This window comes from Monodelphis domestica, chromosome 3, assembly GCF_027887165.1.
Source record: "Monodelphis domestica isolate mMonDom1 chromosome 3, mMonDom1.pri, whole genome shotgun sequence".
In the NCBI taxonomy this organism is placed as follows: domain Eukaryota; kingdom Metazoa; phylum Chordata; class Mammalia; order Didelphimorphia; family Didelphidae; genus Monodelphis; species Monodelphis domestica.
The window spans coordinates 45,929,150-45,955,615 of record NC_077229.1 but is presented as its reverse complement, the minus strand read 5'-3'; the positions used below and the strand labels follow the sequence as shown (position 1 = coordinate 45,955,615).

The following is a 26,466-nucleotide window of genomic DNA, read 5'->3' as shown; positions in this document are numbered from 1 at the left end:
CTTCACCCTGGAGTCCCAAAGCTAAGGAAGGCTCTGAGTTTGGATCTGAACTAAGGTCTTCCTGCCTGTAGGTCTCCCCTACACCGTGATGCCTCAGAGTTGAAATGAAGAGTTTAGGTGCGGCCGGCCCTCTCTTCCTACCCACTCAGTGGCTTTCTGGATAAAACCGGGGCTCAGGGGGCCGAGGGATGCCTCGCTCCTTCCATACAGCTGGGCCTGTGCCCCAACTGTTCACTCCATTAGACCTGGAGGCCCTCCCCCTGACTCACAGCTCCCGCCCTTGGGAAGCACGTCAGGAAGGGGGTGGAAATCTGCTGGGTTATTTAAATCCTTCATTTGTAGCTGAGAACTGTGCTTGGGAGAGTGGGAAGGTGTGTGAGTAAATACATTTCACACACACACGCGCACACGCACAGACCCAGAACAGAAGCACACAGAGTGGCTGAGGCTGCTGAGAGTATTCCCTGGATCCCAGACCCTCGACAGCCTGCCTCTCCAAAGTGGAGGCCTCTTTCTTGGGGGGGGGGCTCCTCCTCTCCCCACTCAGGCTCCTGGACTCCCAGACTCCCTCCCGGGCCTCAGCTGATCTGAGACAGCCCTGCCGAAGCTTCCTTACTGTTTTCAGCCTGGAAGTCCTTGGGGCTCAAAAATGATTTGAGCAGAGACGTGGGCACAGCTGTGAGCTCCTTCCTCGGGGCTTCCATAGACACTCCCTGGGCTTGAGCCCTTTGACCCCAGTCAGACACACACACCGGGTCTTCTAAGTCACAGGAGCTAGGGGCCAAAGCTCGGGGTCCCCAGCCCTCCACTTTGCCAGGACAGTAAAGGCACAGGGGAGGCTTCCAAACACACAGGAGGCTCAGGTGCAGTCTTTTAATTAGATCTTGGAACAGGGGCACCTGGTAGAAAGCAGGCAGGGAGCAGAGAGAAAATCCTGTTGCCTCCTGGGGGTCCCTTGCCTATGGAAAGGCTCCATAGACAAGGCCAGGAAGTTCCCTAGGCTTCCTTCCTATTGCACCTCTCTCTCCTCCTCCTCTTTCATCCAATCACTTCATTTTCAGAAAGCCTCAGTTGCTTCACCTATGAAATGGGGTCAGTAATGCTCCCTGCTCTGCCTCCAGCCTATTCTTTTTCTCTCACAAAGTCAATGAGACATTAGCTGTGGAATCACTTTGTCAATCTATATGGGACCCATTTGGGGAGGGGGTGGGGGCATGACACTGGAGAGGGTCTGGGAGGGTCCGGGAGGGGACTACATTTCCAGAGTCCTCCCGCCACATCTATTCTAAGCAAAGCTCTTGGGGGATTTGCTCCAAGCACTCCTCCCTCCAAACTTGGCCTACTCTGGGGGCTCTGGATGGTAACCCAACTCAGGGTGTCAAACTCCCAACTCTCCCAGCTCCCTTCGGTACCGCTGTGACTCCACCTCCTGGCCCTTCAGATCCTTCCAGTCCAGGGATAAGAGGAGCCCAGGAAAAGCCAAACTGTCTTTTTGCTGACCCTCCATCCACCCTGTTTATCTCTGCCAGCCTCTCCTGGGGCCCCTCCCCTGCTCCAAGCCTGCCCATACTAATTATAGACTCATTAATTACCCTGGTTAAGGGGAGGGGGAAATGGGGCCTGGGTGATTAGGAGGGAGGAGACATCCTTGTCCCTGCTAGGCACCTGGCAGGTTATGGGCACGCCCTGTAGCCAGACAGGTCCCTCCCCTGGCCCAGCCCCCTGGGTCCTTGGCTCTGGGATATTATTATTTTGCCTTGGTCCCAGGGGGACTGGGGGGGGGGGGATCAGGGGGGCTGGCGGTGCTTTAGGGATTCTGGAAGAGACATTAGATATCCCTGGGTCCCAGGGGCGCGTCCTAACACTGACATTCTGAAGGAGAAACTGACTGGGGGGAAGGAACTGACTGAACCCCCAAAACCATCTTCTTTGCTCTTCTTTGTCCAGTATGGAGGAGCAATGGGGGGGGGGGGGGAGAAGAGAGAAAGAGAGAGAGAGAAAAGAGGAAAGAGTGTCAGCAAGAAAAAGTGAGAGGGGAGAGAGACAGAGGCACAGAGAGAGAGAGAGGGAGGGAAAAAGAGGGGGGGGGAAGAAGAGAGACAGAGAGAGAAAAGAAGAGCAAAAACAGAGAAAAAGTGAGAGGGGAGAGAGACAGAGGCACAGAGATAGAGAGAGAGAGAGGGAGGGAGGGAAGGAAAAGAGAGGGGGGAAGAAGAGAGACAGAGAGAGAAAAGAAGAGCAAAAACAGAGAAAAAGTGAGAGGGGAGAGAGACAGAGGCACAGAGATAGAGAGAGAGAGAGGGAGGGAGGGAAGGAAAAGAGAGGGGGGAAGAAGAGAGACAGAGAGAGAAAAGAAGAGCAAAAACAGAGAGAAAAAGTGAGAGGGGAGAGAGAGGCACAGAGATACAGAGAGAGAGGAAGAGGGAAAAAGAGAGGGGGGAAGAAGACAGAGAGAGAAGAGAGTGTGTCAGCAAGAAAAAGTGAGAAACAGAGAGAAAAAGTGAGATGGGAGAGAGACAGGCACAGAGAGAGAAAAGGAGGGAAGAAGAAAGAAAGAGGGAGGGAGAAAGAGGACCCTAAAGAAGGGGGCTGCAGAAAAGTCCTTTTTCACTCAGTACGTATGGGCTTCACCTTCAAGGAGTGAGAGGGGCCGGCGCCCAAGGCTGGCAGAAAGAGGGTAGACTTCCTGTGTGCCCGGTCTCTGTTCTAGGGACACAAGAGGAAGGTGGACCAGGAGAGCCGGCCTGAGACACCCTGAATGAGCGAGATCAAGCAGGTGGCTCTCCCAGAGCCAGCACGTGGGCCTGGACCTCCCTCTTCCTGGCGGAGAATCAAACCACTGAGAAAAGAGAGTGAGGGAAACCCTGGTCTGCCAGTTCTTATCGCAACACTGGGCTTCCTCTCTGAGGCCAGCACTTGGGAGGACCCCAAGGGGCCAGGATCTGTCTGGGTTCCTCATTTCCAATTTCACCTGCCTGGGCCTGGCTAGCGAGACTCCCTGAATGTTAAGTTGGCATCACTCCTCTTCCCCGTCCCCAACAAGCTTTTGCCAAATCTGGCGTCCCCCATCTCCTGACAACTAGAACCATGGCACCCTTGAGCACCAACACAGGGTAGGTGAGAATAGAAGAGCCTAGAACCAAAGTTGGAAATTGGAACTCTGAAAATATAAGTCCAAGAACCTCATTTTAGAGAACAGGAAACTGAGGTCATGGCCTAGAACTAGGGGTGGAACGGAGACCTCAGCAGCTGTTGAATTCAAGGCTCTAGTTTAACGGAGGAAGAAAATGAGGTCAGAGGATCCTGGCTCTAGAACGAGCCGAGTTTTCTAGTATTACAGAGGTAGAAAAATGAGGTCCAGAAGGCTAAGCCTCTTGCTCAAGTGCACACTAGTAGTTGGGGGCAACCAGGCGGTGCAGTGGATATTGTTTCAGGACTTAGAATCAGGAAGTTCAAAACTGGGTTCAAACTTGGCCTCAGACACTAGCTATGTGACCCTGGGCAAGCCACTTAACCCTGTCAGCCTCAGTTTCCAGATTGGTAAAATGAGCTGGAGAAGGAAACTGGCCAATCACTCCAGTATCTCTGGTAAGAAAACCCCAAATAGGGTCACAAAGAGTCACATACTTCCTAGCTGAGTGACCCTGGGCAAGTCACTTATTCTTGTTTGCCTCAGTTTCCTCATCTGTCAAATGAGCTGGAGAAGGAAATGACAAACCCCTCCATTATCTTTGCAAGAAAGCCCCAAATGGGGTCATCAAGTCAGATACAACTGAAAAGAACATACCAAAGTTTGGCTCTAGAGGCCAGATATAGTCCAGTCCCCTGACTTGAGGGCCAGTGCTGTCCATTGGACTACACAATGCCTCCTCCAGCATGGGTCGATTTCTGTGTAACCTCTCACTCATCTGATCCAAGAGCAGCCTAGCCTGGCCTTTGGGGAGGTGGGGGACTGGGGGCTGGAGAGAGTAAATTCAAGGCTAAAACAGGCGGTTTCCTCAAGAAAAAAGGAAGGGGGATGGGGAGGAGGGGGACAGGCACACTCTCCCCAAAACCACTATTATCATCATTACAACAAGCATTTCTGCTGGCTCTGCTACCGTTTTCAAAGGATTTTCCATCAATTATTAGTTTTACAAGAGGCTCAGAAAGGCTTGCTTAACACCCAGCTAAGGAGATGAAGGTTGGATCTGAACCCAGGTCTCTGATTCTAAGTCACTCGGTTCCCATTTTATTTTAACTTTTAAAAAATCTTTACCTTCTGTTTTAGAATCAATACTATATATTGATTCCAAGGCAGAAGAATGGTAAGGGCTAGGCAATGGGGGTTAAGGGACTTGCCCAAGGTCATGCAGCTAGGAAGTGTCTGATTTCACATGTGAACTCAGGACCTCCCGTCTCCAGCTCTGGCTCTCTATCCACTGATTCACCCAGCTGCCCTTCTGTTCCCATTTTAACTGATGCCCTTGGCTATCACCCTAGGACAGGGCCCCAAGAACCTCCAGACTTTGCCCTCTTTGCAGACATGAAAATCGAAAACATTTCTCCCCAATGGGGTGTGGCTTTTACAGGACATTGACTCATTCCTAAAAGCTTAAAAGTTCTTCCCCATCTTACAAGTGGGGAAACTGAGGTTCAGATCCAGGAGCAGCACACAGAGGGACTTAAGAGGGCTTAATTTGGAGGTAGGGAATCTAGGTTCAAATTTGAGCCTCAGTTTCCTCATCTGTAAAATGCAGGAGCTGGCTTAATAATCTCTAGGGTCTCCTCCAGGGCTAAATCTATGACCCTCTGGGCTAGGTTCTATGACTTGCCTCATTTAAGTCACCAGCCCACAATGGTTTGTGCCACCACAGGGCAGACACCCACCCCCTGCCACCTTCCTCACTTCTAAGGTATAAATGGAGAGTCACAGAACCCAGAGAGCTGAGAAGTTTTGAACCAGGAGGCTTCTTCCTAATTCTCTAGCTGGCACAGTGCCCAGTGCTAGGCTGTGTGACCCTGGGAAGTCGCCAGATCTCTCTGATATGGCTAAACCCAGGGCTAAAGAGAGGAGGAAGCTCGACGTCAGTCTAGATCTGAAGCTGGAAGGTCTCAGGCAGGGGATCCGGGATCCTTCTGGCAATCTGAGGAAGCTCCCTGCCTCCGGCTCAGCATCGCATCGTTAGATGCTTCAAGTGTGTCACACAGTGCCTGGCACATAGTAGGTACTTAATAAACGTTTGCCGGTCAGTTAATGAAAAGAGAAATGGCCTTTCCCCCCACCCAGGTTCACGGACTCCTGAAATCTATGCGTGGGGGCCCCTGGTTAGGAACTGTGCCCAGGTCTAGGTTACTGGGTGCAGTTCGATGAATAATAGTAACAGCTCACGTTTATGGAGCGCTGCCTGTGTGCCAGGCACTGTGTGCTAAGCATTTGACAATGATGATCTTGTTTGAGCCTCAAAACAACCCTGGGAGGTAGGTGCTATTGTGACCATCATCCCTTTTTTTTTTTACAAACAAGGAATCAGAGGCAAATAAGTTAATGACTTGCCCAGGGTCACTCTGCTAGGGAAGTGTCCAAGGCTGAATTTGAACTCAGCTCTTGCTGTTTCAGGGATTAGGACGTTCTACCTACTGCACTACCCACCCCTATTTCCCAGATGCAAAATCTGAGGTCCAGAGAGGGACAGCCTAGAATAAGTGTTGGAATGTGGGGCATCTGCCTCCAAATTCACTGCTCTCTCCACAACACCAGTGCTGCCTCCCCACAAATGATGAAAATCTTTGAAAACCTCAAGATCCACGGCTGTCAGATAACAGGCAGCATTGGGGTACCGTAGGGAGAGGACTTGAGTTTGAGTCTCATCTCACACTGACTGGCTGTGTGACTCTGGGTAAAGCATTTCACAGCCCTGAGCCTCAGCATCTCATCTAATGTAACACTTGCCCTGACTCAGTTTCCTCATCTATAAAATGAGACTAACGTAAGTAACCCTCTCCCCGACTCTCACGGAGTGGTTGGGGAAGGCCTTTAGAACAAACAGGAGGTGTAGCATTATTATTTGGCAGTCAGAGGTAGCCAGAGGCCCAAGGTCCCACAGGATGTAACTGGGGGGTGGGGCCCAGAGTCCATCTGGAAACTGCTTTGGGGGTCCCACAGGGACCCAGACACACCCAGGAGGTCATGCACAGCCCTAACTCCTTCCCCTATAAGCCTTCCCACCCCAGCCCTCCACTACAGGGGGCTGACCACAAAGTCCCGCCATGCTGGAGGCAAAGGTTGGAGGGCTGGTGAGAGGAGACCCCAAGGTTTTTTAGGCTCTATCCCTGCTCCTGCCACAGGTCAGACTCCTCTTGGGTGAGGAGCTGGGACCCTTTCCCTGTCCAAGGCTCCCTTCCCCCAGCACGCTGCCATCCCCAAACGGAACAGAGACACCACAAAGCTCCAAGCTAAGGCGGGATCCGCTTGGGCAGATGGGCTCCCAACCCTTCCCCTTCCCTCTTCAGTGGTTCCAGTAAGGACGGAGTGTTCTTCCCCAGCGGGAGCTCCGGGATCTTAATCAAAGGCTCCTGGGACCGGCGGCCCACCCACAGGGAGCAGAGTGCTCCCATCCTAGGGCCAAAACACTGCCTACACTCTTGGCCCCCCAGGCAGATGGCCCTGGGGTGTGAGGGCCCAGTGCTCTTGCTAGATACTAGACAGGTCAAGGACATTCATGCACTGAGGACGAGGAGAAGCCACAGATAACACCCCCGAGAAAACCAGCCGCAAACCTCTTTCTGTCCAGCTCCCCTTGTCCATCCCCTTTGGCGCCCTAATCTTCCAGGGCCCCAGAGACACAGCGGATACTCCCCCTCAAGCCTGGCGGGAAATTCTCCTTCCCTTTATCCTCCGGCTCAAACCTGGGCCCATAAGGCCCTGTAAGACCCAGATAAGTCAGCGCGTGGACGGCCAACCGTTCCTCAGCCGCCACTCAGCCAGACTTGGCCCAGGACTTGAAGAAGTGAACAGGGATGGGAGATGGCACCGGCTGTCCCCTCCCTCACCTGCGGTCTTCCCTTTGCTGCTATTGTGTGGGAAGGGGGGGGGGAGGGAGAAGATCTTTCCATAAAGAACCCCCTTATCCCCCACTTTTATCTTCATCTGCTGGCCTCTGGGTCCCTGAGCTCAGCCCTGGCAACTCTGAAAGGTGCCCTGATCAAGGGCACTACTGGCATCCAGGGAGACCCTGGAGATGCTGCTGGGGTGTCGGTGTCGAACCCCAGAGCTGCCCCCCTTCCCACCTCACCACTCAGCAAGACAATTGTCCTGGGGGCTGGAGGGCAAGGTTGGGAGTCCCTGAATCTGGGTCTTCATGAATAAAATGAAGGCGGAGGAAGCTTGGACCAGACAACTCTAAGCCCATGAGTGTAAGTACCAGACAGCCCAGGAACTCCCCATGGGAAGGTGGAGGTCCTCCGTGCTCTTGGACCCACTCCCAGGGGTCTGGCCAACTACTAGATATGGCCGTGGGGCTGAAGGGTGCATAAAGAAGTCCCAGCACGTCCATCTCCTCGATGGGTCCTCACCTGGCTGGGCAGAGTCCAAAGGGGAAAGGGCAGAGGGGAGCCGTCAAGCTGGGCGGCCCTGCTCCTCTCACCGGACAGGACCAGAGACAGCTCTGGGGAATGGCCACTGCTCCCATGGCTGGAGGGCTCCACTGGAGGAGGAAAGCCAGGGCCATTCTTCTGTCTCATTCCCCTTGGGCCCAGCAGGGAAGGAAAGCAGGAAACAGGGAGGCAGTCTCCCATGCCCCTTTATGGAAACATCTAGAGCAGCTTGGGCCCAGGGTCCTTCGGGAGCCCCAGGGAAGGGGCCCAGCAAGGACACTCCAGAGAGACTCCTAGCATGTTCCTATGGCAGCGTGAGACGGGAGAGCCCTGAGCCCTACATACACAGACAGGCAAACACACACAGACACACGTGTTGGGGCGGAACGCAGCAAAAGCACAGCTGATTTTTCCTCCCTTCTACCAACAAGAGAAAGGGGAAGGCAATCAGGAAATGTCTTCCCCCAGGGACTCCCTGAACGTCTCTGTTCAAGAAATCTGATTGCACTGCCAGGGCTGCCAGGGCACAGAATGGGATGGGAACCCCCCTCTCACCTATGTAAGGCAGAAAAGCCTGTGAACATCTCAAGGAAGGGCCAAGACATCCCTGGGCTGAGCTCTCCTAAACTGGGCCAGACCCCAGGGAAATGAGCCCGAAGGATACGAGGCTCCTAGACCAAGACTTGTCTGACCTGACCACAAGGGGAGAGAGGGCAGCTAGGTGGCATAGTGGATAGAGTGCCAGGCCTGGACTTGGGAGGACCCGAGTTCAAAACTAGCCTCAGATAGTTCCTAGCTGTGTGACCCTGGACAAGTCACTTAACAATCACTGCCTAGCCCTTACCCTTCTATCTTAAGAATCATTACTAGGACAGAAACTAAGGGCGTAAAAAAGAGAGCTGGAGAGAGCCGAGTGCCACGGGAAGCACACTGGCTTTTGGTCCTGGTCCTGTCATTAACTAGCCATGTGAGCTTTAGCCAGTCGCCTCCTCTTAGTTCTACAATCCTCAGGTCTTCCCGAGGGTCAGGACTTAAGAGATTTTACTGCCCTGCTTAGCTGAAGAGAAAGGGGCCATCAGGGACCTTGGCCTCGGCAGGCTCCCCAGAGCTGCTGACCCATGGAAGGAAGTTGCTTCCTCACCTTCTGGCTACACTTACCTCATCCATCTTCTCCGAGGTGGGCGTCCTCTCCCCAGCCATCTCCTTGGTCGTCTCGGCCCCGTGGCCCAGCAGACCGGCTGGGTCAGGGGGGCCTGGCTCGGGTGGGGGGCGAGGGCCCAGGCCCAAGCCCAGGTCCTCATCGTCTGAGTCTGGCAGGGGGGTGGGGCTGATGTCCTCCAGGCCGGTGCTGGATGGGCGAGAGGACGGGGTCTGGCCTCGGAAGCTCGGTTGGGAATTGGGGCCAAACGTGGGGAGTGGGGAAAGCTGCGAGGAAGAAGAGGAGATGGGGCTGCCCTCCATGCGCAGCTCCGTGTCCGAGTCATGTTCCCGCAAAAAGGGCAGTTTGGTTCTCTGCTCCTTCAGAAGCATCTCAATGCGGGAGTCTAGGCTGTCGTGTGGCTTCTCTGAGGATGACGGGGATGACTCCAGGGTTGGCGTCCTGGGGCTATTGCAACGTTCGGGGCTCCAGCCAAAGTTAGGGCCCCCACTGGGCTCCAGGCTGCTGTTCAGCTCAGGGGGTGGGGGTGGGGGTGGGACAGGGGGAGTCTCGGGCCTCTCTTTGGCCGGAGGGGCCACAACAGCTGGGGGCTCGACAGGGGGCTGTGCCCGGCGGTACTCCCCACTGTCCCGTCCCCCCTGGGCAAAGGCTGGCATGGTCGCTGGTTCCTCTGGGTGTGGGGCAAACAGGGCTGGAGCCTGATATGGGGAGAAGGCCGACTTGTAGTTGGAGCTAGTGTGGCCCAGGGGTGCGGAGGGGGGAGTATGGGAATACTGGGGGGCCTCTGGCTGGACGTGGGGCTTATAGGAGCTGCTTCCACCACCCCCGCCCCCACCCCCACTGCTGGAGGTGGCGGTGGTGCCAAATGTGTGCTCCGAGGAGCGGAAAGCTCCCAAGGAGTTGTGGACATAGTGGTGTTCGTGCCGGCGGTTGTAGGCGTCCGTGAACTTGGTCTCATGACGGCGGGCCTTGTAGCCCGAGTCTTGGCTGAAGTGGTAAGAGGGCGTAGGTTGGCGGCTGGAGTAGCTGGAATCTTGGGAGAAGGGGGTGCCCAGGCGGGGAGTGAGAGGCGTGCACTGGCCGTAGGAGTTGGGGGTGTCCAGGCGGCTGCTGGAATAGGCGGTATCGTGGGAGAAGGGCGTGCTGCTGTTGGGAGTGACCGATGCCGAGGAGCTGGCGGAGGCCACGCTACCGTCCTTCAGGCGCTTCAAGGCATCTGTTAGCTGGATGGGGGACGAGAGGAAGAGGTATAAGTTGGAGAGGCAGCGTCCCCACCAGTAAGGTTCCCATCTACCTTTCCTTTCCCGATAGGCTCCCTTAATGTACCTCGTATATTTACACTGGTATAGGTACTGTTTCTCCCCTTCCAGAAGGTAATCTTCTCCTGGAAGGCAGGGATCTCGTCACTTCTGTCTTGTCTTGCCCCCACACCCCCAGTCCCTGGCGCAGAAGAGGCACTTGGGAAATGACAAGTGGATGCCTCAATCAAACTGGACAATATCATCCTTCAGTGGCAGGTTCAGCGCCCAAAAGCCAGTCAACGCCTCTGTCTCTTACAGCCTGTCTGGGATATCCTCAGCGAATCACTTAAAACTGTCTATACCTTCTCCTTTGGCCCAGGTTGCCTCAAAGGCCCCTTTCAGTTCTTTTTAAATTTTTTTTTATTTTGAAAAAACCCTTAACTTTCTGCCTTGGAATCAATAGTAAGTATCGGTTCCAGAAGGGCGTATAGATCTTTCTTTAATAGTCTCATTAAACCAGGGATCTTGAGGTGAAAGGGGCCTCAGAGGCCACCAAGTCCAGCTCCCTTCGTTTTACAAAGAAGAAAACTGAGGCCCAGGGAGGTGAAGTCATTTATTAATTAATAGTGTCAATATTTGTCAATAGCAGAGATTTAGAGCTAGAAGGGAGCAAGAGACCCCAGGGCCCAGAGACCAAAAATAACTTCCCCAAGGCCACCCAGCTTGTAAGCAGAAGGTCAGGGATAAATAGGAGGAGGCAAAAGGCTTGCGGGGGAGCCCAGAAACTTTCCTGCCAAGTAGCCACAGGTTTGGGGGCTCTTTCCCAGGCCCTACCTGGAAGCTCTGGGCAGGACCCTCTCAGCCTGCCTTCGTGATAGGGGTTTCCCGTCTGCTTGGTGTGTTGGAGACTAGGAAAGGGGAATCCCTTACAAATGGGACTTGCTTCAAGCAAGGATTCCTTCCTCCAACATGATTCAAATAGGTTTCCCTTTATAGGAGAGCCCTTCCTGTACCCAACTCTTTGGTAAACTGAGGCCTGCTTGTCAACTAATTCAGCCTGGAAAGGGAGAAATGCTTCCAGGGATTGGAGAGAGGGAAAGGATGGAGAGAAAGAGTCCAGATAATGCCAAGAAGCAGAGGGAGAGAACAAGCTTTGTGGTGGAAGAAAACAAGAACAAAAAGGCAGCAACTGAAGAAGTGTATTCCCGGCTCCCTCTTCCCCATCCAAGGTCCTTCTAAGGGCAGTCCATGACTGAGGTTGGGAGGGGGAGGCAGCTGCAAGAGTTGCTGAAGGGACCCCTTGAGCACCCATGATTCCATCCTAAGAAATGCAGGCTCATCACAGTGCCTAAAGACCTCTTACAACCCTGGGGTGGCATGGAGGGAGATTTCACTGGGATAAGTGGCCTTGGGTTCTTCCTGTTCCAGAGATGTCAGCTGGAAGAGGATTAGGTCAATGAAAGGGACAGAGGGAGGGGTGACAGCAAAGAGAAAAAGGAATTTTTCTTCCAAGCCTGGAGCCTTTTAGGCAAGTTCCCGGGAATAGGAGGACAGGCACAGTGCTAATCTCATCAGATCCTCCCGACCCCTGGAGGGAGGGATTATTCTCCTTCTTTTAAAGCTGAGGAAACGGAGACAGATAGCCTTTAAGCCACTTGCCCAGGATCATTCTGCTAGAATGTCTGAGGCTGAATTTGATCTCCTGTCTTCCTGACTCCAGATCCAGGGCTCTATCCACTGTGCCACCTAGCCCTTGACAGTGGGACCAAGGAGGGGGGTTCATGGAAAGCAGGGATAGGACCCTCCTAGGCTGGAAAAACAGAGCTGAGGATCTGAGGTTGGGGGCTCGGCTGGGAGCTTTGCTCATGGGAATAATCCTACTGGGACACCGAAGGTTTGTTGTTGTTTGTGAGGGTTTTTGAGGAAGGGAAAGGAGTAGGGGGGAAGGGAAGAGGAGAGAGGGAGGGAGGGAGGAAGGAAGATGGGATGGAGGAAAGGCAGGGAGGGAGAGAAGGAAGGAAGGTGGGAAGGAGGAAAAAAGGGAAGGAGGAAGGAAGGAAGGTGGGAGGGAGGAAAGACAGGGAGGGAGGAAAGGAAGAAAGGAAGGAAAGAAGGTGGGAGGGAGGAAAGAAAGGGAGGTAGGGAAGGAAGGAAGGTGGGAAGGAGGGAGGAAAAAAGGGAAGGAGGAAGGAAGGAAGGTGGGAGGGAGGAAAGACAGGGAGGGAGGAAAGGAAGAAAGGAAGGAAAGAAGGTGGGAGGGAGGAAAGAAAGGGAGGTAGGGAAGGAAGGAAGGTGGGAAGGAGGGAGGAAAAAAGGGAAGGAGGAAGGAAGGAAGGTGGGAGGGAGGAAAGACAGGGAGGGAGGAAAGGAAGAAAGGAAGGAAAGAAGGTGGGAGGGAGGAAAGAAAGGGACGTAGGGAAGGAAGGAAGGTGGGAAGGAGGGAGGAAAAAAGGGAAGGAGGAAGGAAGGAAGGTGGGAGGGAGGAAAGACAGGGAGGGAGGAAAGGAAGAAAGGAAGGAAAGAAGGTGGGAGGGAGGAAAGAAAGGGAGGTAGGGAAGGAAGGAAGGTGGGAAGGAGGGAGGAAAAAAGGGAAGGAGGAAGATGGGAGGGAGGAAAGACAGGGAGGGAGGAAAGGAAGAAAGGAAGGAAGGTGGGAGGTAGGGAAGGAAGGAAGGTTGGAAGGAGGGAGGAAAAAAGGGAAGGAGGAAGGAAGGTGGGAAGGAGAAAAGGCAGGGCAGGGAAAGAAGGAAGGTGGGAGGGAGAAAAGGCAGGGAGGGAAAGAAGGTGGGAGGGAGGGAGGAAAGAAAAGGAAGGAGGGAAGGGAGGAGTCCCTGGTTGGGCTCCCTGATCATGTTTTGGGCAAGGTGGCTCAGAACCTAACAATGAGGAAGGTGAGGGTCTGCATAGCAGAAATCTTGCTAGACTTAGCCATTTTTCTGAGGTTCTAGTTCAAGTTCAGCCACTATGAGTTCTAGGGTAAGTTCTACCTCTTTGGAGAACCTGTTTCCTCATGTTTAAAACAAAGGGTTTGCCTAGAATATCTCCAAGTTGTCTTCCACCTGGGACCAGGAACAACCAGACTGTGAGCTCCCCAAGGACTGTGGGTTCCTCTGCTCCTTGTGCTTGAACAGGAATGAGGCACACAATGGGTTCTCGTGGGAGATCTGGGAAGACTTCCCTTCCTTTTGGGTTGGAACTGCTCTGGACACTTAATGAACAGGAGGCTCCAGTCAGGAAAGACACCCTCCTCACTGCTCATCTTTCCCTTTTAAGTACACACTCTGAGGAGTTTGTATTCTGCTTTTCACACACATGCAACTACCATGGGCCATAAGTACTGCTGGTATCATTGCCCCCATTCTACAGATGTGAAAACCAAGCCTAAAAGAGGTAAAGTTACTCACCCACGGTCATACAATGTCAGAGAAAAGATCTGAATCCAGGCCTTCCTTCCTCCAAGTCCAGCACTGACCATCACTCTAAACCCACTTCTTGCATGGCCTTCTCCTCTAGCCCTGACTCAGACACGAGCCCCCAGGGGTCAGCTAGGGTTGAGAAAAGCCAGGAGAAAGGAAGGCAAGCTCCACTAGGCATGGCCTGACTCACCTGCAAAGTTTTATTGACTGTCGGGGAGGTTTCCAGCTCGATGCCCACTGGGAGGGTCTGGGGGGTGTAGAGGCCATTCACCAGCAACTCGTAGAATCGCATTCGAGTTTCGCCTGCGCAGACCACGGGGAAGAAGACGTCTCATTAAGTGAGCAGGGACGACCTGGCCTCTTACCTCTGCACTCACTGAATGCCTGCTTGCCAGGGATAACAGGGGACAGCCCCGGCTCTACAGGGATAGCTGTGAAAATAAGGCATGGACCAGTACAGGATAGAGAAGGGAATTGTCTTTTTTCTTTGTTGATCCCAACTGTCAGTGACACACGCCTGGCCCAATTGCTAAAGGCTGTGGGAACGGATCAGCTAGGTGAGTAACTTTGGGCAAGTCACTGCCTTCCCTTTGAAAATGAAGGGTTAGGGCTAAGAAGGTTCTAAAGCCTGACTTTCTCACTTTGGATGCCTAATTCTCCCTTTCCCTAACAGGGTGATGGTCCAGGTGGCTATGAAGACCAAGACAGGACCTCCTAGGAGCAGCAAAGGGATTCAGTGGGTAGAGCCAGGCAATTCTGGATTCAAATCTAGCCTCAGACACTTCCTAGCTGTGTGACCCTGGGCAAGTCACTTAACCCCCATTGCCTAGTCCTTACCACTCTTCTGCCTTGGAGCCAATACACAGTATCAATTCTAAGTCAGAAGGCAAGAGTTAAAAAAAAAGACAGGCCCCCACTCTGCTGGAGCAGGGGGGGACCTTCTCCCAGTAACCCTGAGCTCAGATAGGCTCTTCCCTAGCTACTCCCCGCCTTTTCCCAGACATTCAAAAGTGAAGCTCAGCATTCGAATGGCTCTTCCCCCTCCAGAAGGTAGGGTGTAGGGAAGCAGTCTTGATTTCTTCAAGACATCCATACGGATCCATCCATTTATCAGTGCCGTGCTCTTTGGGTAATTAAAGTCCTACAGTCAGGGGGCTGAGGAAGCCACCAATCCCCACAAGGCAACAGTCTTTGACCTCGGGTTGGCATCCCACTGGAGGACTTTGTAATCCCTGTGCCCTATGCCAAATCTGTTCTTTGGGAGCCCAGACACCTCAGACCTCGGAAGAGAAGGAGCGAGACACCTGAAGTCCCAAAGATTGATTTTTTAAACCCTTACCTTCTGCTACAGAATCAAGCAGTAAGGACTGGGCAGTGGGGATTAAATGGCTTGCCCAGTTATACACACACACAGCTGGGGAGTGTCTGAGGCTAGATTTGAACCCAGGATCCCCCATCCCTAGGCCTGGCTCTCAATTCCCAGAGCCACTTTACTGCTGCCCCCCACCAACTTTTTTTTTTTTAACTCTTCAACTTGTTGGAGGATACTGTTGAAAGAAGTCTGTGGTTAGAGCAGAACACAGCACTGGATGGGTTGCTTGGTCTTTTGGGGTTGGAGAGCAAAGATACACTATAACTATATAGTAGTTAAAGGAAGCATAATATCCCAGCTCTAAACTGAGAAGGAAGTTCAGAGGCCATTCAGTTCTCCCTCATTTTACAGATGGGGAAACTGAGGGCTAAAGAAGGGGCTTACTCAAGGGAGCAGGAAGAGGATCTAAATTGGTTCCTGTGACTTTGGCTTCAGAGTTGCCAATCACAGCATCTCAAGCATTGCAGCCTTTGGTCAAGAAGTCAATGTTCATTCATTCATTCATTCATTCAATTTATTTTTCAAACTCTTTACTTTCTAACTTAGAATAGCTACTAAGTATCGGTTCCAAGGCAAAAGAGTAGGGAGGGCTAGGCAATGGGGGTTAAGTGGCTCACCCAGAGTTATACAGAGACAGCTAGGCGGTATTCTGAAGGCACATTTGAACCCTGGACCTCCAGGCCTGGCTCTCTAGCCACTGAGCCACCTAGCTGCTCCCCAGCATTCATTTATACCAAGTCCTGGGCTCGTGTGTGAGAGCAGGCCCAAAGAACCCACCTTCCTCTCCTTCTTTCCCCCTATTCCAAGCCATTCCTTCACCCTAATCCCTCCAGCTAAAAAAGTATCATGAGCCTCCTCTGCCAGAACTACTGGCCCATGGAGCCTCACAGCTGCAGACAACCCAGACCGGATGGTGAGCCCTTAATTATCAGTCTTTGTGTAACCCATGACCCCTCTAGGACAGGGCTGAGATATGCAAAGCACCTCTATTCCTTGAGTTACTGTCAGCTTTCCTCTTTTCTTGAAATACAAAATGTCTTACTGTCTGTCTCTTCAGGCCCTTTTCTAGCAAGGTGGCCAGAGGGTATGTGGGCTGTGATGGGGAGGAGCTCTCTTTTTCAGCCTGCTAAGGGATCATGCCTTAGCCCCTGGGTCTGAAGAAATGGTGCGGCGTCTGCATCCCGAGATTCGGAACTTAAAAGGCACCAGAAATTAGAAAGAAGGGGAGCTGAGCCACTTCCTCCACCGCGCCGGCACTGGGTCTGACGGTCATTAAGGACATGGAATCCCAGAATCCTTAAGGTCTAGAAGGGCCGTCAGTGGCTAGATGCTCCAAGGACTAGTCTGCTGGAGGAGCCGAAAGGGAGGGGAGAATTTCCCCCCTGGATTCTTTTAGTCTCGGATCTTCTTTGCCGATTCCAGGTATTTACACTAATGGTGCCCTGAAAACTAGAAAGGCAAGTCCTGTCTCACCAGTCACGGGCAGGCAGAGCCCACTCACACCCAGCCAGGCTTGTGCCACCCAGGAAACCACTCAAACTTGGGAACGCTGCCCAGTCTTTTCCCGAGTTTGGGGAAGAATGGGAGGCTTAGCAGGGAAGCAGGCACACTTTCCATTTGGGCAGAATTCCTCTGGGCACCCGAGCCCCCAAAGTATGGAAAAGAAAATACGAATATGACTAAAGCTCTCAGAAAGACCATGTGCCAACAAACTTTAGAGTGGGCGCAGGGGTCCCTGGCACAGGCCAGGAGGCTGGCCACAGGGAGCCAGGAGAAAGCACAGGGGGAAGGCAAGTAGCTCATTTCCACCCCCTTCTTCCACCCCTCCATCCAGTGTCTCCCCTTTTCTGGTTTTAGGGGCAGACAGCACAGGTATGCTTTTCCACACTGTGGAAGGATTCCTGCAGAGAGGAAGTGTTGCTATCCCTTTAAGAGGGAGTGAGAAAGAAACACAGTTGTCAACCCCTGTGCAGGATTCTGAAGCTGCCCAGCTCCCATCATTCACTATTTATCAATGAAATAGCTGCCCCCGTTGCCATCCACAACTACGGAGCTGGGGTGGGCCGGCTCCCTTTCCCAGAAGGGCCCCCATCTCATTCCATCACTTTATTTCCAGCAGGCCCTTTTAGACATTGCCTCCCAGCCCCCCTTCGGCAGGCACAAACACCCCGGTAAACAAAAGGGGGCCCCAACAGCACTGGGGACCATTTAAAACCAAGACACAAAGGTTGGTAGGTGGGAGCTCTGGAGGCGCTGGGGGAACGCAGAAGCCCAACTGGGGCTAATTTTCTGAGTGGTCCCGGTGGGGGGGGGGAACCAAGGACTAGAGCATTTTGTAAATTACAGCTTGTCTCCTAGCAACAGACAACACATTGGGTTCCACGTGATTGGGGGGGGGCAAAAAAGGGGGAGGAGGCTTCAGAGGGGAAAAAATTGAACTCAAGCCCTCCATTCCCCTAGCTGAGCAGAGGGAAGGGGAAGCAGTTTTGAGGAGGAAAGATGAATGAGCAAGATGACACACTTCTTCCAACTTCCACCCTTCACCTTCCCGGCGGCGGCAGCGGCAGGCGCCAGGCGCCAGATCTACCCACCTTTAGTGTCCAGCTCCACGTGAATGATGTTGCCCATGACCGAGGTGTTGTGTAAATGCTGCACAGCCTCCCGAGCCCCCTTCACGGTGGCAAAGACCACCTTGGCAATGCCCAAATGCTTCTTGTTCTTGGGGTTGTACAGGATCTCCACCTCCTCCACCTCCCCATATTTCTTGCACATGTCGGTCAGGAAGTTTTCCCTGATGTTGTCATTCAGTTTGGCAAAAGTCACCTGCTTGGGAGGCACCGGCCCCACGTAGAATTCATCGATCTGGGGGGGGGGGGGGGCGATGGAGAAGGAAAAAAACGAACATTCAAAAGTAAACACATGGCGCCCAGATCGCTCGCGGCGCCAGCGTGCCCCCTTACCCCAAATCCTAAGGAGCCCGAAAAGAAAGCAATGCATACATACATTTTTTTTAAATGCACGCGGGCGGGGACCGAAAGCGGAGGATTAAATCGTTTGGAACGTGGAAGTCCTCGGGTTCAGAAGGAAGAGGGGGATACGAAACAGTTTCTCTCTCCTTCCCCTCCCCCTACTCTCCTGACGTAGCCCCCGCCCCCACTCAGGGGCCTTCCCCCCCTTTAAATGGAAGGGGAGGGAAGCCCTGGGGGGTGTTCCCTGGTGCCAGTGACACCCCCTTCCTCAAGAGCTGAAGCCCCAGGGGATGGCTCTGGAAGCACACCCCTTTCCAGGCCAGTGGGACAAAGTATCCACTGCCTGCCTGCCTCCTTTCCTCCCTCCCTCGTCTACAATCTGGATGGGTTGTAGCAATGTTGACAGCAGAAGCCCGGCAGCTCCAAACACCAGTATGCCCCCCCTTACTCCTCCCCACACACGCACACACACAGACAGGCGGGAACCGGGGCCATGTCCTTCCCAACGGTATTTTAGAACTCGGGGTAATCCCCCCCCCACAAGTCCCAACTTCCCTGGCCAGGGAGAGGGGTCACTACCTTGAATTTGGGGACACGAAGTTCCAACTCCTTGGTTTTTGTCCATGTTCTTCTGACCCTCGGGTCCTCGATTTTCACCGAGAGAAAGCACTGAGTCTGGGGGAGGGGGGGTGGGGAGGAGAGAAGAAAAATAGAGTTCTGAGATTGAAGGAGGGGGGAGGGTGGGAACACGTACAACTCCAGGGAAATGTGGATAGAGGGAGCAGCCCCTTCCCCTCCATGCTCCCTCCTCCCCCATGTGTCAAAAGTCAGGAGCTCAAAGAAGGGGGGGGTGGGGGTGGGAACAAACCGGGCCGGACTTGAAGGTGGGCTGGGAACCTGACAGTTGAGCACTGTTTGGGGGGGAGGCTACTGAGGGTTTCCCCCTGACGTTTCCCATCGAAAGGGGAGGGGGAGGTCCCAGCAGGTCCTCTGGCTCTTTGGGCCCTAGGAGGAGGAGGAGGAAGAAGGGGGGTGCTATCTATGTTTCAGCAAGGAAGGAAGGAAAGAAAGACACCCCCCACTCCACTCACAGCTTTGCTGAAATGCTGTCCATCGTAACGGTAGAGTTTGTGCTGCCCCTTCTTCAGCTCGGGGTCAATAATCAACTTGTAACTTCTCCAATGGTGGTTTCTCTTCTCCCCCGACGGTCCAGGCTGCTGGTGGTGGTGGTGGCTACTGCTCTCCATGCCGTTAACCCAACCTGAAAAACGACCGACACCAAGTTGTGTCTCTCCCGCAGCGGCAAGGGCGGCTTTCAAAAATAAAAAAAAAAATAGCCCCCCCAAAGCCTCCACCCCCCTCCCACCCGAGCCTTCCCAGTCTCCAAAAAACCGGGTGATTATTTCTGTAAAAGAGAGAGCGGAGCAGCCAGCCAGCCAGCTAGCCCGCCCGCCTGCCTGCCTGCCCGCCCGCCCGCCAGGCAGCCAGCCGGCCAGCCACCAGGCAGCCCGCTGCCCCTTTCCCGGGTGGACAGGAGCGATCCCGGGCTAGGGAGCAGGCGGCAGCAGCGGCGGCGGCGGCGGCGGTGGTGGCGGCAGCGGCAGCAGCCCGAGATGAGCGGCGGCGGCGGCTGTGGCCGGGGCAGGAGGGGGGGAGCTCACTTGAACTCTGCTTTTTGCCATGATCTTCGGCGTGGCTGCTCCCTTGCCCCCCGGCCCGGATCCCTCGGAAGGCCATGGTGCCGCTGGGGCTCGGGGCTGGGGGGTCGCGGGCCGCCGCCGCCACCAGCCCGCTCCCGCTCCTCCTCCTGCCACCCCCCCAGCCTGGCTCCGCCGCGGCCTCCGCTGGCCTCTCCCGGGGAGGGGGGAGGGAGAGAAGGAGGGAAGGGGAGGGGAGGGGAAGGAGGGAGGGGAGAGGAAGGGGGGAGGGGGAAATAGGGAGCCCCTGCTTACATCCCCGCCGGGCGCCGGCCTCCCTGCGCGACCAGCCTGTACATGGTGTTCCCCGCGGGAGCCGAGGCTGGGGCGGCCGGACCGGGGGCTAGCTGAGGCTGCTGCTGCTGCTACTGCTGCTGCTGCTGCTGCTGTGGCGGCGGCGGCGGCGGCGGCGGCGGCTGCTGCTGCTACTGCTGCTGCTGCCGCTGCTGGAGGAGGCGGCTGGCGGCAGCGGCTCGGCTCCCAGTCCCCGCACATCCCACAATACACCGCTATGGAGCCCGACCCAATCTCTCACCCTCCTCCTCCTTCCTCCTCCTCCTCCTCCTCCTCCTCCACTCTCCTCTCCCCCTGGCGCTCGCAGCAGCTGCGCTGCAACCCCCCCTCCCCAGCCAAGGCCACCCCCTAACGTCCTCTCCCCCAGCCTGGGGCGGAGGCCCGAGGGCCTGAGCTGGGGGGGGGGGGGGAGGCCCGGGGGACAGGCTTTTAATTAATGCATTTTATTATCTCTGGAGGAGATTCGGGATTTTGACTAGGAAGGAGGATTTGGGGAAGGGGGGGTTCCCTTCCTCCTCCTCCTCCCGAAATCGGGTTCCCCCGGGCCCACAGTGCCCGGGAGCAGCCAGCGTTTACCTTCGGCCTCCTACACTGTTTTAGAAACAAGATGGACTGGAGGTGGGACCGCCTGACTTTGGGGTGGGTTTTATTTTGGGGGTGTGTGTATGTGTGTGTTTTAAGTCGCGGGAAGAGTGGGGAGCCTCGGCGCGGGATCTCTTGGAGCAGCAATCAAGGGATACCCTCTCCTCCCCTCGATCTCCCTCTCCTTCCTCCTCCTTGTCTACCCCTGCACCCCCTAGCCATCTCGAAGCATAGAACAGGATTTCCAAATTAGCATTACGCTGCAATCATTGGGTTTTGCTGGAAGGATGCAGACCGATCTCGGCTTGGAGCTTTTCTCTTTCCTCCCCATTTTCTCCCCGCACCCCTTGCTTTTGGAGGAAGGGCTTTCCGCGCCCCCACACACACCCCGTTTTTGTAATTGTCCAGGGTTGTCAAATCTATCTCCCCATACTTTGCCCAAACTCGAATGAGTCGCTTTCTACATTCATTTTTTTCCCCTTTTATTAAAGGTCCTGGGACTGGCGACGGCCAATCAGCGAGCAGCTTCCATTTGGTCGCTTCTACCCCCAAAGCACCCTGTGCTTCTCGGTTACACTATTACAGGGAAGGGGGGAGGGAGCAATGGGTGTTTTTTTTTTTCTCTCTTCCCCTCCTTCCTTCCTTCCTCGCTCCCTCCTTGCCTCCTCCTGGCTGAAGAAGAGGCTGCCTGTCTTGCTTCTGCTTCACGGTGGTTCGTCTCATATTGGGGGGTATTTGGGGGGTTTGTAATTGGGCCGTGGTGCGGTAATTGGCTGATTCAGGGCGCCAGGGCCCCTGGGCCAATCAGCGCGAAGCTTCTATGGGGCTTGAGTTATTAGACGCGGATCTCCTAACATCCGTCATCAGACAAGCCAAGGAGAGGCCAACATTCAGGGAGCCATTTTTCTGCCATGGAATTAAATGGCCAAGTGGGTTTTCCTTTGTTCCAAAAGGGGGAACGCTTTTCCTTTGACTCCACCATCCAGTGCAGGATTGCCCCGTGTCTTGCCCAATGTTGGTCACCAATGCTAAAGGACCGATGGAAGAAGGAAGACTGCATTTTTTAAAAATGATTTTGGATTTTGCTTTTTTTTTCCTCCTTATGACCTGGAATCCATCTTTGTCTTGTATAACTAGGTCATAGCCCATCATTAATGTCAGCAGTTTAAAAATTTTGAATCCAAAAAAGATCTAAGTAAATGACATATTTATTTACTTTTTTCCTTTTTATGGTTTTTGGCTGGGGGTGTGGGGAGGGGGGGTTGCGCTGTCTAATCTGTATCCTCTTGACTGAACAATAAATTTTTTTAAATATATATAATTTCCTCTATTAAACACTTAAACCTGGCCATCTTTATTAACTCCTCTCCTTCTCTCTTAACAAGGTAATGTTTTAAATGTAGAGTTTTAGGAAAGAATTTATTCTGGCTGTACTAAGCCAAGAAAAAAATGTAAGCCATTACTGCTGTTTTTCTTTTCAATTCTGCTCTGTTGTAAGTACCCAATCCATTCTGTCCTTAATTTAAGTGCAGTGTTCATGTTAATGTTGCCGAATTGTTCTAATTTCTGAGCCTTCGTCTATCTGCATGTCTGTTTTTGTTTCTCCTTGTTGGATCTCAGAACCAAATTCCTGCCTTTGGACTAGGAGATAAGCTTTAGGCTTTAAGAAATGTTTATCTACAGTGAATGCTAGCTAGCCTTATTCCCAATTAGCTGGTGGATTTTCTTTAAGCAAGCTCTCTTTTGAGGGCGACGGCTCTGGTTTCTCCAGTCTTGGGGGGGTGGGGAGGGAAGAGAGAAGAAAGCCCCACTCTTCAGCAGAGACTGAACTGGTCACAGGAAACTAGACAGAAACCCCTTCAAGAAGCCCCAAGCAGTTGCAGCCCAACGACATTATTAAACTGGGCAGCCTTTTCTCTAGTGGTTGGGGTGACCCGGGTACGAAGTGGCTAACTCTTTCCTTTGTTCTCCCGTTTTGTTGGAAGCGTCTATTTTTTGCCTTTTGTCTCTGAAATGACTCTTAACACCCTTGCCCTAGCCAGCCCCACCGGCGAAGCCTGCCAGCCTTCGGCCGAACCCTGGGAAAGGTTTGCAGAATTCGAAGGCGATGAAATGACATGACACTGTAACTGACAAAAAGGTAGTGACCCCCCCCCCCCATGATCCAAACAAAACTCCAACAAAATGGTGGGGTTTTTTCTTACAATCACATCACCAAACCAACGCCCAAGTTCACCTTCCAGACTCCATTGCGCCAAGCTGAGCACCGGTAAGTAAGAACGTGCCTTTTCAAAGCCCTTGTAGCAGTCAGTACCGGCTAGAGCAGGCCCTGAGCTGCTGCAGATTGTTCTGAGCCCAAGGACTGAGCCCGCCTGGGTTTCCTAGCTTGGTGTCGGTTGTAGCTGGCCAGGCGGGGCAGACAATGTGGACAGAGGAGAGAAGCTAGACAGATACACTTTGGGATGGGAGGGGTTGGGGTCTTCGTGCCCAGGGGCTATGTGCTTTTCTATTTGCGACTGTGGGGGTGCTTGGGGTGACTGGGGCATTCCCCCTTGGGCTTTTTCTGCGAGCCCCAAACCCTTGCCCACCCCCGCTGCTGGGGGGAGGACACTGCTGCTTCCCTCCATCAGCGAGCCAGCCAGCCTGCTTGCCTGCCTCTCTCTCCCCACTGCCGTCCCCGATCTCGCAGTTTTGAGGACAAGGGAGGAAAGCAGTGCTTTGGGTTGGGGCTTTAGCCGCCCTTCCAGGAGAGCCCAGTTTGCCAGACTTGGGGGGCTCTCCCTCCCGCTGGAAATCCGTGCTGGGGGGCCCTTCTTCGGTCCTGGTCCGGGGAGCCAAGCGAGGCTGCCCCGACCCCTGGCCGGCTCGGGCGCTGAAAGAAAGGACAAGGGGACCGGCGTCCATTTTGGCGCCATGACGCAGCAGGCTTTCTTGCTCGGGCTGCTGCCGCCCTGCCTCGTTGTTCTTCTCAGCCCGGGCTGGGTTCCTCCTCCCTCCCGCCCCGCTGCGCTCGAGTTTTATTTTCAGGTTCCGAGAGCGTGCCCAGGGCGGTTCGGGTGGGTGGGCGGGCGGGTTAGGGCCGGGGCTGACTGGCCCGGGCGCTTGCTAAATGGCCGCCCCGAGCTCGCTTTCCCTGTCCTCTCTCTCTCTCTCCTGCTGCAGCTGCGAGTCCTGGAGCAGGAGGTGGCTTCGCTGCGAGGCCTGTCCACGCCTGGATTGGCTCTGGGTAAATCAGGCTTTTCGAGCTGGGCTGGGGGTTGAGGGTTGGGGGTTTGGGGGGTGCTTTTTCTTTTTTTCGTTCTTTTTGCCTAAGTCGAGGCTTGGTTTTTTCATCCTCTCCCGAGCTCCTCTTCGGCAGGGTCGTCGGGGCAGGCGGGGCGAGCCCAGCCCTGGGAGCCGGCTCTCCCTGGGTCGTGTTAGCTAAGCCAGCAGGCTTGGGGGAAAGAAAAGGCAGGCGCCATTTCGTGCGCTGGAAGCTGCTGCTTCGTGCTCGAGGAAGGGGGGCGGGGAGGGAGGGCGGTGGCTGCTGGGGGGGAGGGGAGGGCGGGCTGACTGTAATCAGAGAGCCCGGGGCCCGGGCCAGCCACCGCCTCCTCCTCAGCCGCCGCCGCCTCCTCCTGCGAGCTTAGCGCTCCGGTGGGGGAGGGGAGCGCGGCTCTTAAAGCCGTAGGCAGCCACCCCTCCCCCAGCCGCAGACAAAGGGGAGGGGGAAGGAAGGCGGTGGGGGAGGGGTGACCCTGGGAGATCCCTCGCCTCTGACGGTCTCCTCCTCCCTCTCGGAGCCTGTTCTGCCTCTCAGCTTCCTTGGGGACCCGGGAGACTGTTGTCCCAGTCTTTTACGAGGCCCCCAAGCCAGGGACCGTGGCCACTTGGCTCCGAATGGAGGTGGGGGGAGGGGAGCAGCCACTGGGTATTGAGGGAGGAGGAGGACGACCCTTCTCTGTCCAGTTCCCCAAAGCCCTTTTCTGGGTCAGCCCATCCCCGAGGCAATCCAGGGCTGGGTGGGACCTCAACCTGCTGGGGGAGGATGACCGTGCTTGTTTCCCATCCCTCACCCCCACCCCCACCCCCAGTCAGGATGCTCAGAAACTCGGGGCTCACTCGGATTCCTGGGACCCAGCGAAGCAGGCGGAACCAGCCAGGGGTAAGAGTGAGTGCCCAGGGGCCGCCCGACCTTACGCTTCCCAGCCGCCACGTGCTAGATTATTGGATCCTTTCGGCCCCCCCATCATATCCGTTGTACCCCAACTTCTGGGTGGGGCCCACCGAGGCAGGCAGTAAGGGGGGGCTGGCCACTGGCTCGCCAAGATCAAGACCTGCTTTCTCATTTATGGTGCCGGCTTTGGGGTCACCCCTCCCCATCCCCTGCACGAAGGTGACCTCACCGGGAGGGGAACCCCAAGTTTTGCCCCATCCACCGGCCAGCCTCTCCAGGACCTAGGGCAGCGGGCTGGCTCTCCCCTCCTCGGGTCCTCGGCCCCTGGGGCGGACTGGCGGTGGTTATTTGTCTGGGGAGGGGGAGGCTGGGAAGCCCATTAGTTAGAGCTGGACTCTGGGCTCCTTCGTGCTGCTTTCTCCACTGGAAGCCACTCGGTAAGTCCCTTTGCACCCGGAGCCCTTTTCTTCCCGTGTGGGTGGGGAGGAGGGCTGCAGCAGCCCTGGAAGCGAGCTTTATAAATGGCAGTGGTTTCCTGCCTCTCCTCGGGCTGCTCTTGCCCTGCACCCCGCCCTCCACTGACCCCTGCATGCTGACTAAAGCCCAAGACCCTTCCTTGTGCCGAAAGCTCTGAGCCCCAGCCTGGGGACTCCACAATAAAAACAGGAAAAACACGTTTGGCCTCTGTATGTTTGCTCAGCTCGGGATCAGGCGGTAAACAAGCTCTCCCTCCCCCTCGGCGGGCCGAGAAGGCCCCAGCCCTCCCTGGGCCTCCTGGAGCAGTGACCAAGGTCACCGAACCTTCCCAGCTAGGCAGCTCCTCGGCCTTGGGCCCAGCCCCCACCCCGCCCAATTCCTCTGGCCAGCCATGGATGCCTCTGGCTGGGGGCTTCCCTCCCCTCGTGCTGGAAGGAGCCAGAGAGGCCCCAGCGCTGCCCGGAAATGGAAGAGCCGTCGCCGGGATTCTGAGCACATCTAGCCCCCATGTTACACAAGGTAGGCAGCCTGGCTATGCCTGGCCCACGTGGGCTTCTGTCCTTGGAGCGGAGGCCGAGGGGAGCCGGGGAGCCCCGGGCCGCCTGCTGGAGCCGTGAACCTGCTTGGCCTGGCCCCTCCCCCAGCAGAGATGTGTTTTGTACTTGGCAGCCGGGCTGGGTGCTGGGAGTCTCTCCACAGCCCGCCCTCCCCCTCTGCTCCCCAGCCTCTACCGTATTTCCTGGCAGAATGACGAGCCTCTGGGGGGAGGGGAGGAAGAGCGCTCCACCTTGGCTTCTGGGGCTGGGCCGGGTGGCCCGGAGGCACCCCTTAAGGGTGTCATTACGGTAACTCCCTCCTCAGCCAGGCTCTTAAGAGGAAGTGAGCCTGCTCTGAGCTCAGGGCAGGCCCTCCTGCACCCCACCTTTGCAGGCTCCCCCTTTCTCTCCCTGGCCCGGGAAACCACTTGAGCTAGGCATCCTCCGAGGCCCGGAACTTGGTTTAAGGACCTAATAGATGCCGGCGGCTAATGCAGTGGGTTCACTTTGGCCAGAAGAGGAAACTGAGGCTCAGACCCCCTTCACACATGCCCTGTTAATTGATTCCTTCCTTCCCTTTCTGTGTAAACACCCTGACCCTCCCCAGCATTCTGCCCCCCCAGGGGCTAGGGGAGGGGCTTTTTCTAGCTTAGTCCCTTGCCCACCCGTGTTAGACCGCCAGAACCAGGATTCAAACCCAGGCCCTGGACTTTCTAGACTGACCCCCAGGATTGGCCCATTAGGAAAGTAAGCAGCAAATGGTTTTCTCTAGAGTTGGAGGGAACTCCTGGGGAGATGGAGGAAGCTAGCTCAGGGTCCCAAAGCTGTCCCCCACCCTCCTGCCTCAGGGCCAGCTGGAGGCTGCTCCCCTCTTGGCTGGCATTGAAGTACCTCCATCCTCAGCCTTGCAGTCCCCCCCCAGGAGCCTCGCACTTCCCTAATCCCCACCTTTCCAGCCCCCCCATTCCAGTGCGGAGGGGAGCCCAGATAAT

General features: G+C 55.1%; 2 protein-coding genes across 17 annotated transcripts in view; one reads left to right on the top strand and one right to left on the bottom strand.

Moving 5' to 3' along the window:
- Window positions 1-19,830, bottom strand: part of SETD1B (SET domain containing 1B, histone lysine methyltransferase) — a 44,659-nt gene extending 24,829 nt beyond the window's left edge. For 7 of the 9 annotated variants that reach the window (XM_056821797.1, XM_056821799.1, XM_056821798.1 and 4 more), the window contains exons 1-6: window positions 19,394-19,587; window positions 18,824-18,993; window positions 18,312-18,407; window positions 17,355-17,625; window positions 13,582-13,694; window positions 8,734-9,957 (exon numbers count right to left, since the gene is read on the bottom strand). In XM_056821797.1, coding sequence (XP_056677775.1) covers window positions 8,734-9,957; window positions 13,582-13,694; window positions 17,355-17,625; window positions 18,312-18,407; window positions 18,824-18,993; window positions 19,394-19,469 — 1,950 coding nt within the window. In that variant the 5' untranslated portion in view covers window positions 19,470-19,587. Of the gene's footprint in view, window positions 1-8,733; window positions 9,958-13,581; window positions 13,695-17,354; window positions 17,626-18,311; window positions 18,408-18,823; window positions 18,994-19,393; window positions 19,588-19,684 lie in introns of those variants that run through there. The other 2 variants (XM_056821803.1, XM_056821804.1) reach the window with 2 other exon arrangements.
- Window positions 19,831-20,077: 247 nt separating this feature from the next.
- On the top strand, window positions 20,078-25,135 carry LOC103102835 (uncharacterized). Of its 8 annotated transcripts, none has more exons than XR_465961.3 (3): window positions 20,078-22,574; window positions 23,468-23,531; window positions 24,379-25,135. XR_465961.3 is itself a non-coding variant. In XM_056821808.1 (3 exons), the coding sequence occupies exons 2-3, from the start codon at window positions 22,802-22,804 to the stop codon at window positions 24,744-24,746; spliced, it is 1,098 nt and encodes a 365-aa protein (XP_056677786.1). In that variant the 5' UTR covers window positions 20,158-21,500; window positions 22,344-22,801; the 3' UTR covers window positions 24,747-25,135. The 8 variants fall into 8 exon arrangements, 4 of the variants coding, with proteins under 4 accessions (XP_056677786.1, XP_056677785.1, XP_056677784.1 ...); XM_056821808.1 differs by having other exon boundaries at window positions 20,158-21,500; window positions 22,344-23,531; XM_056821807.1 differs by having other exon boundaries at window positions 20,158-22,243; window positions 22,348-23,531.
- Window positions 25,136-26,466: the final 1,331 nt, after the last annotated feature.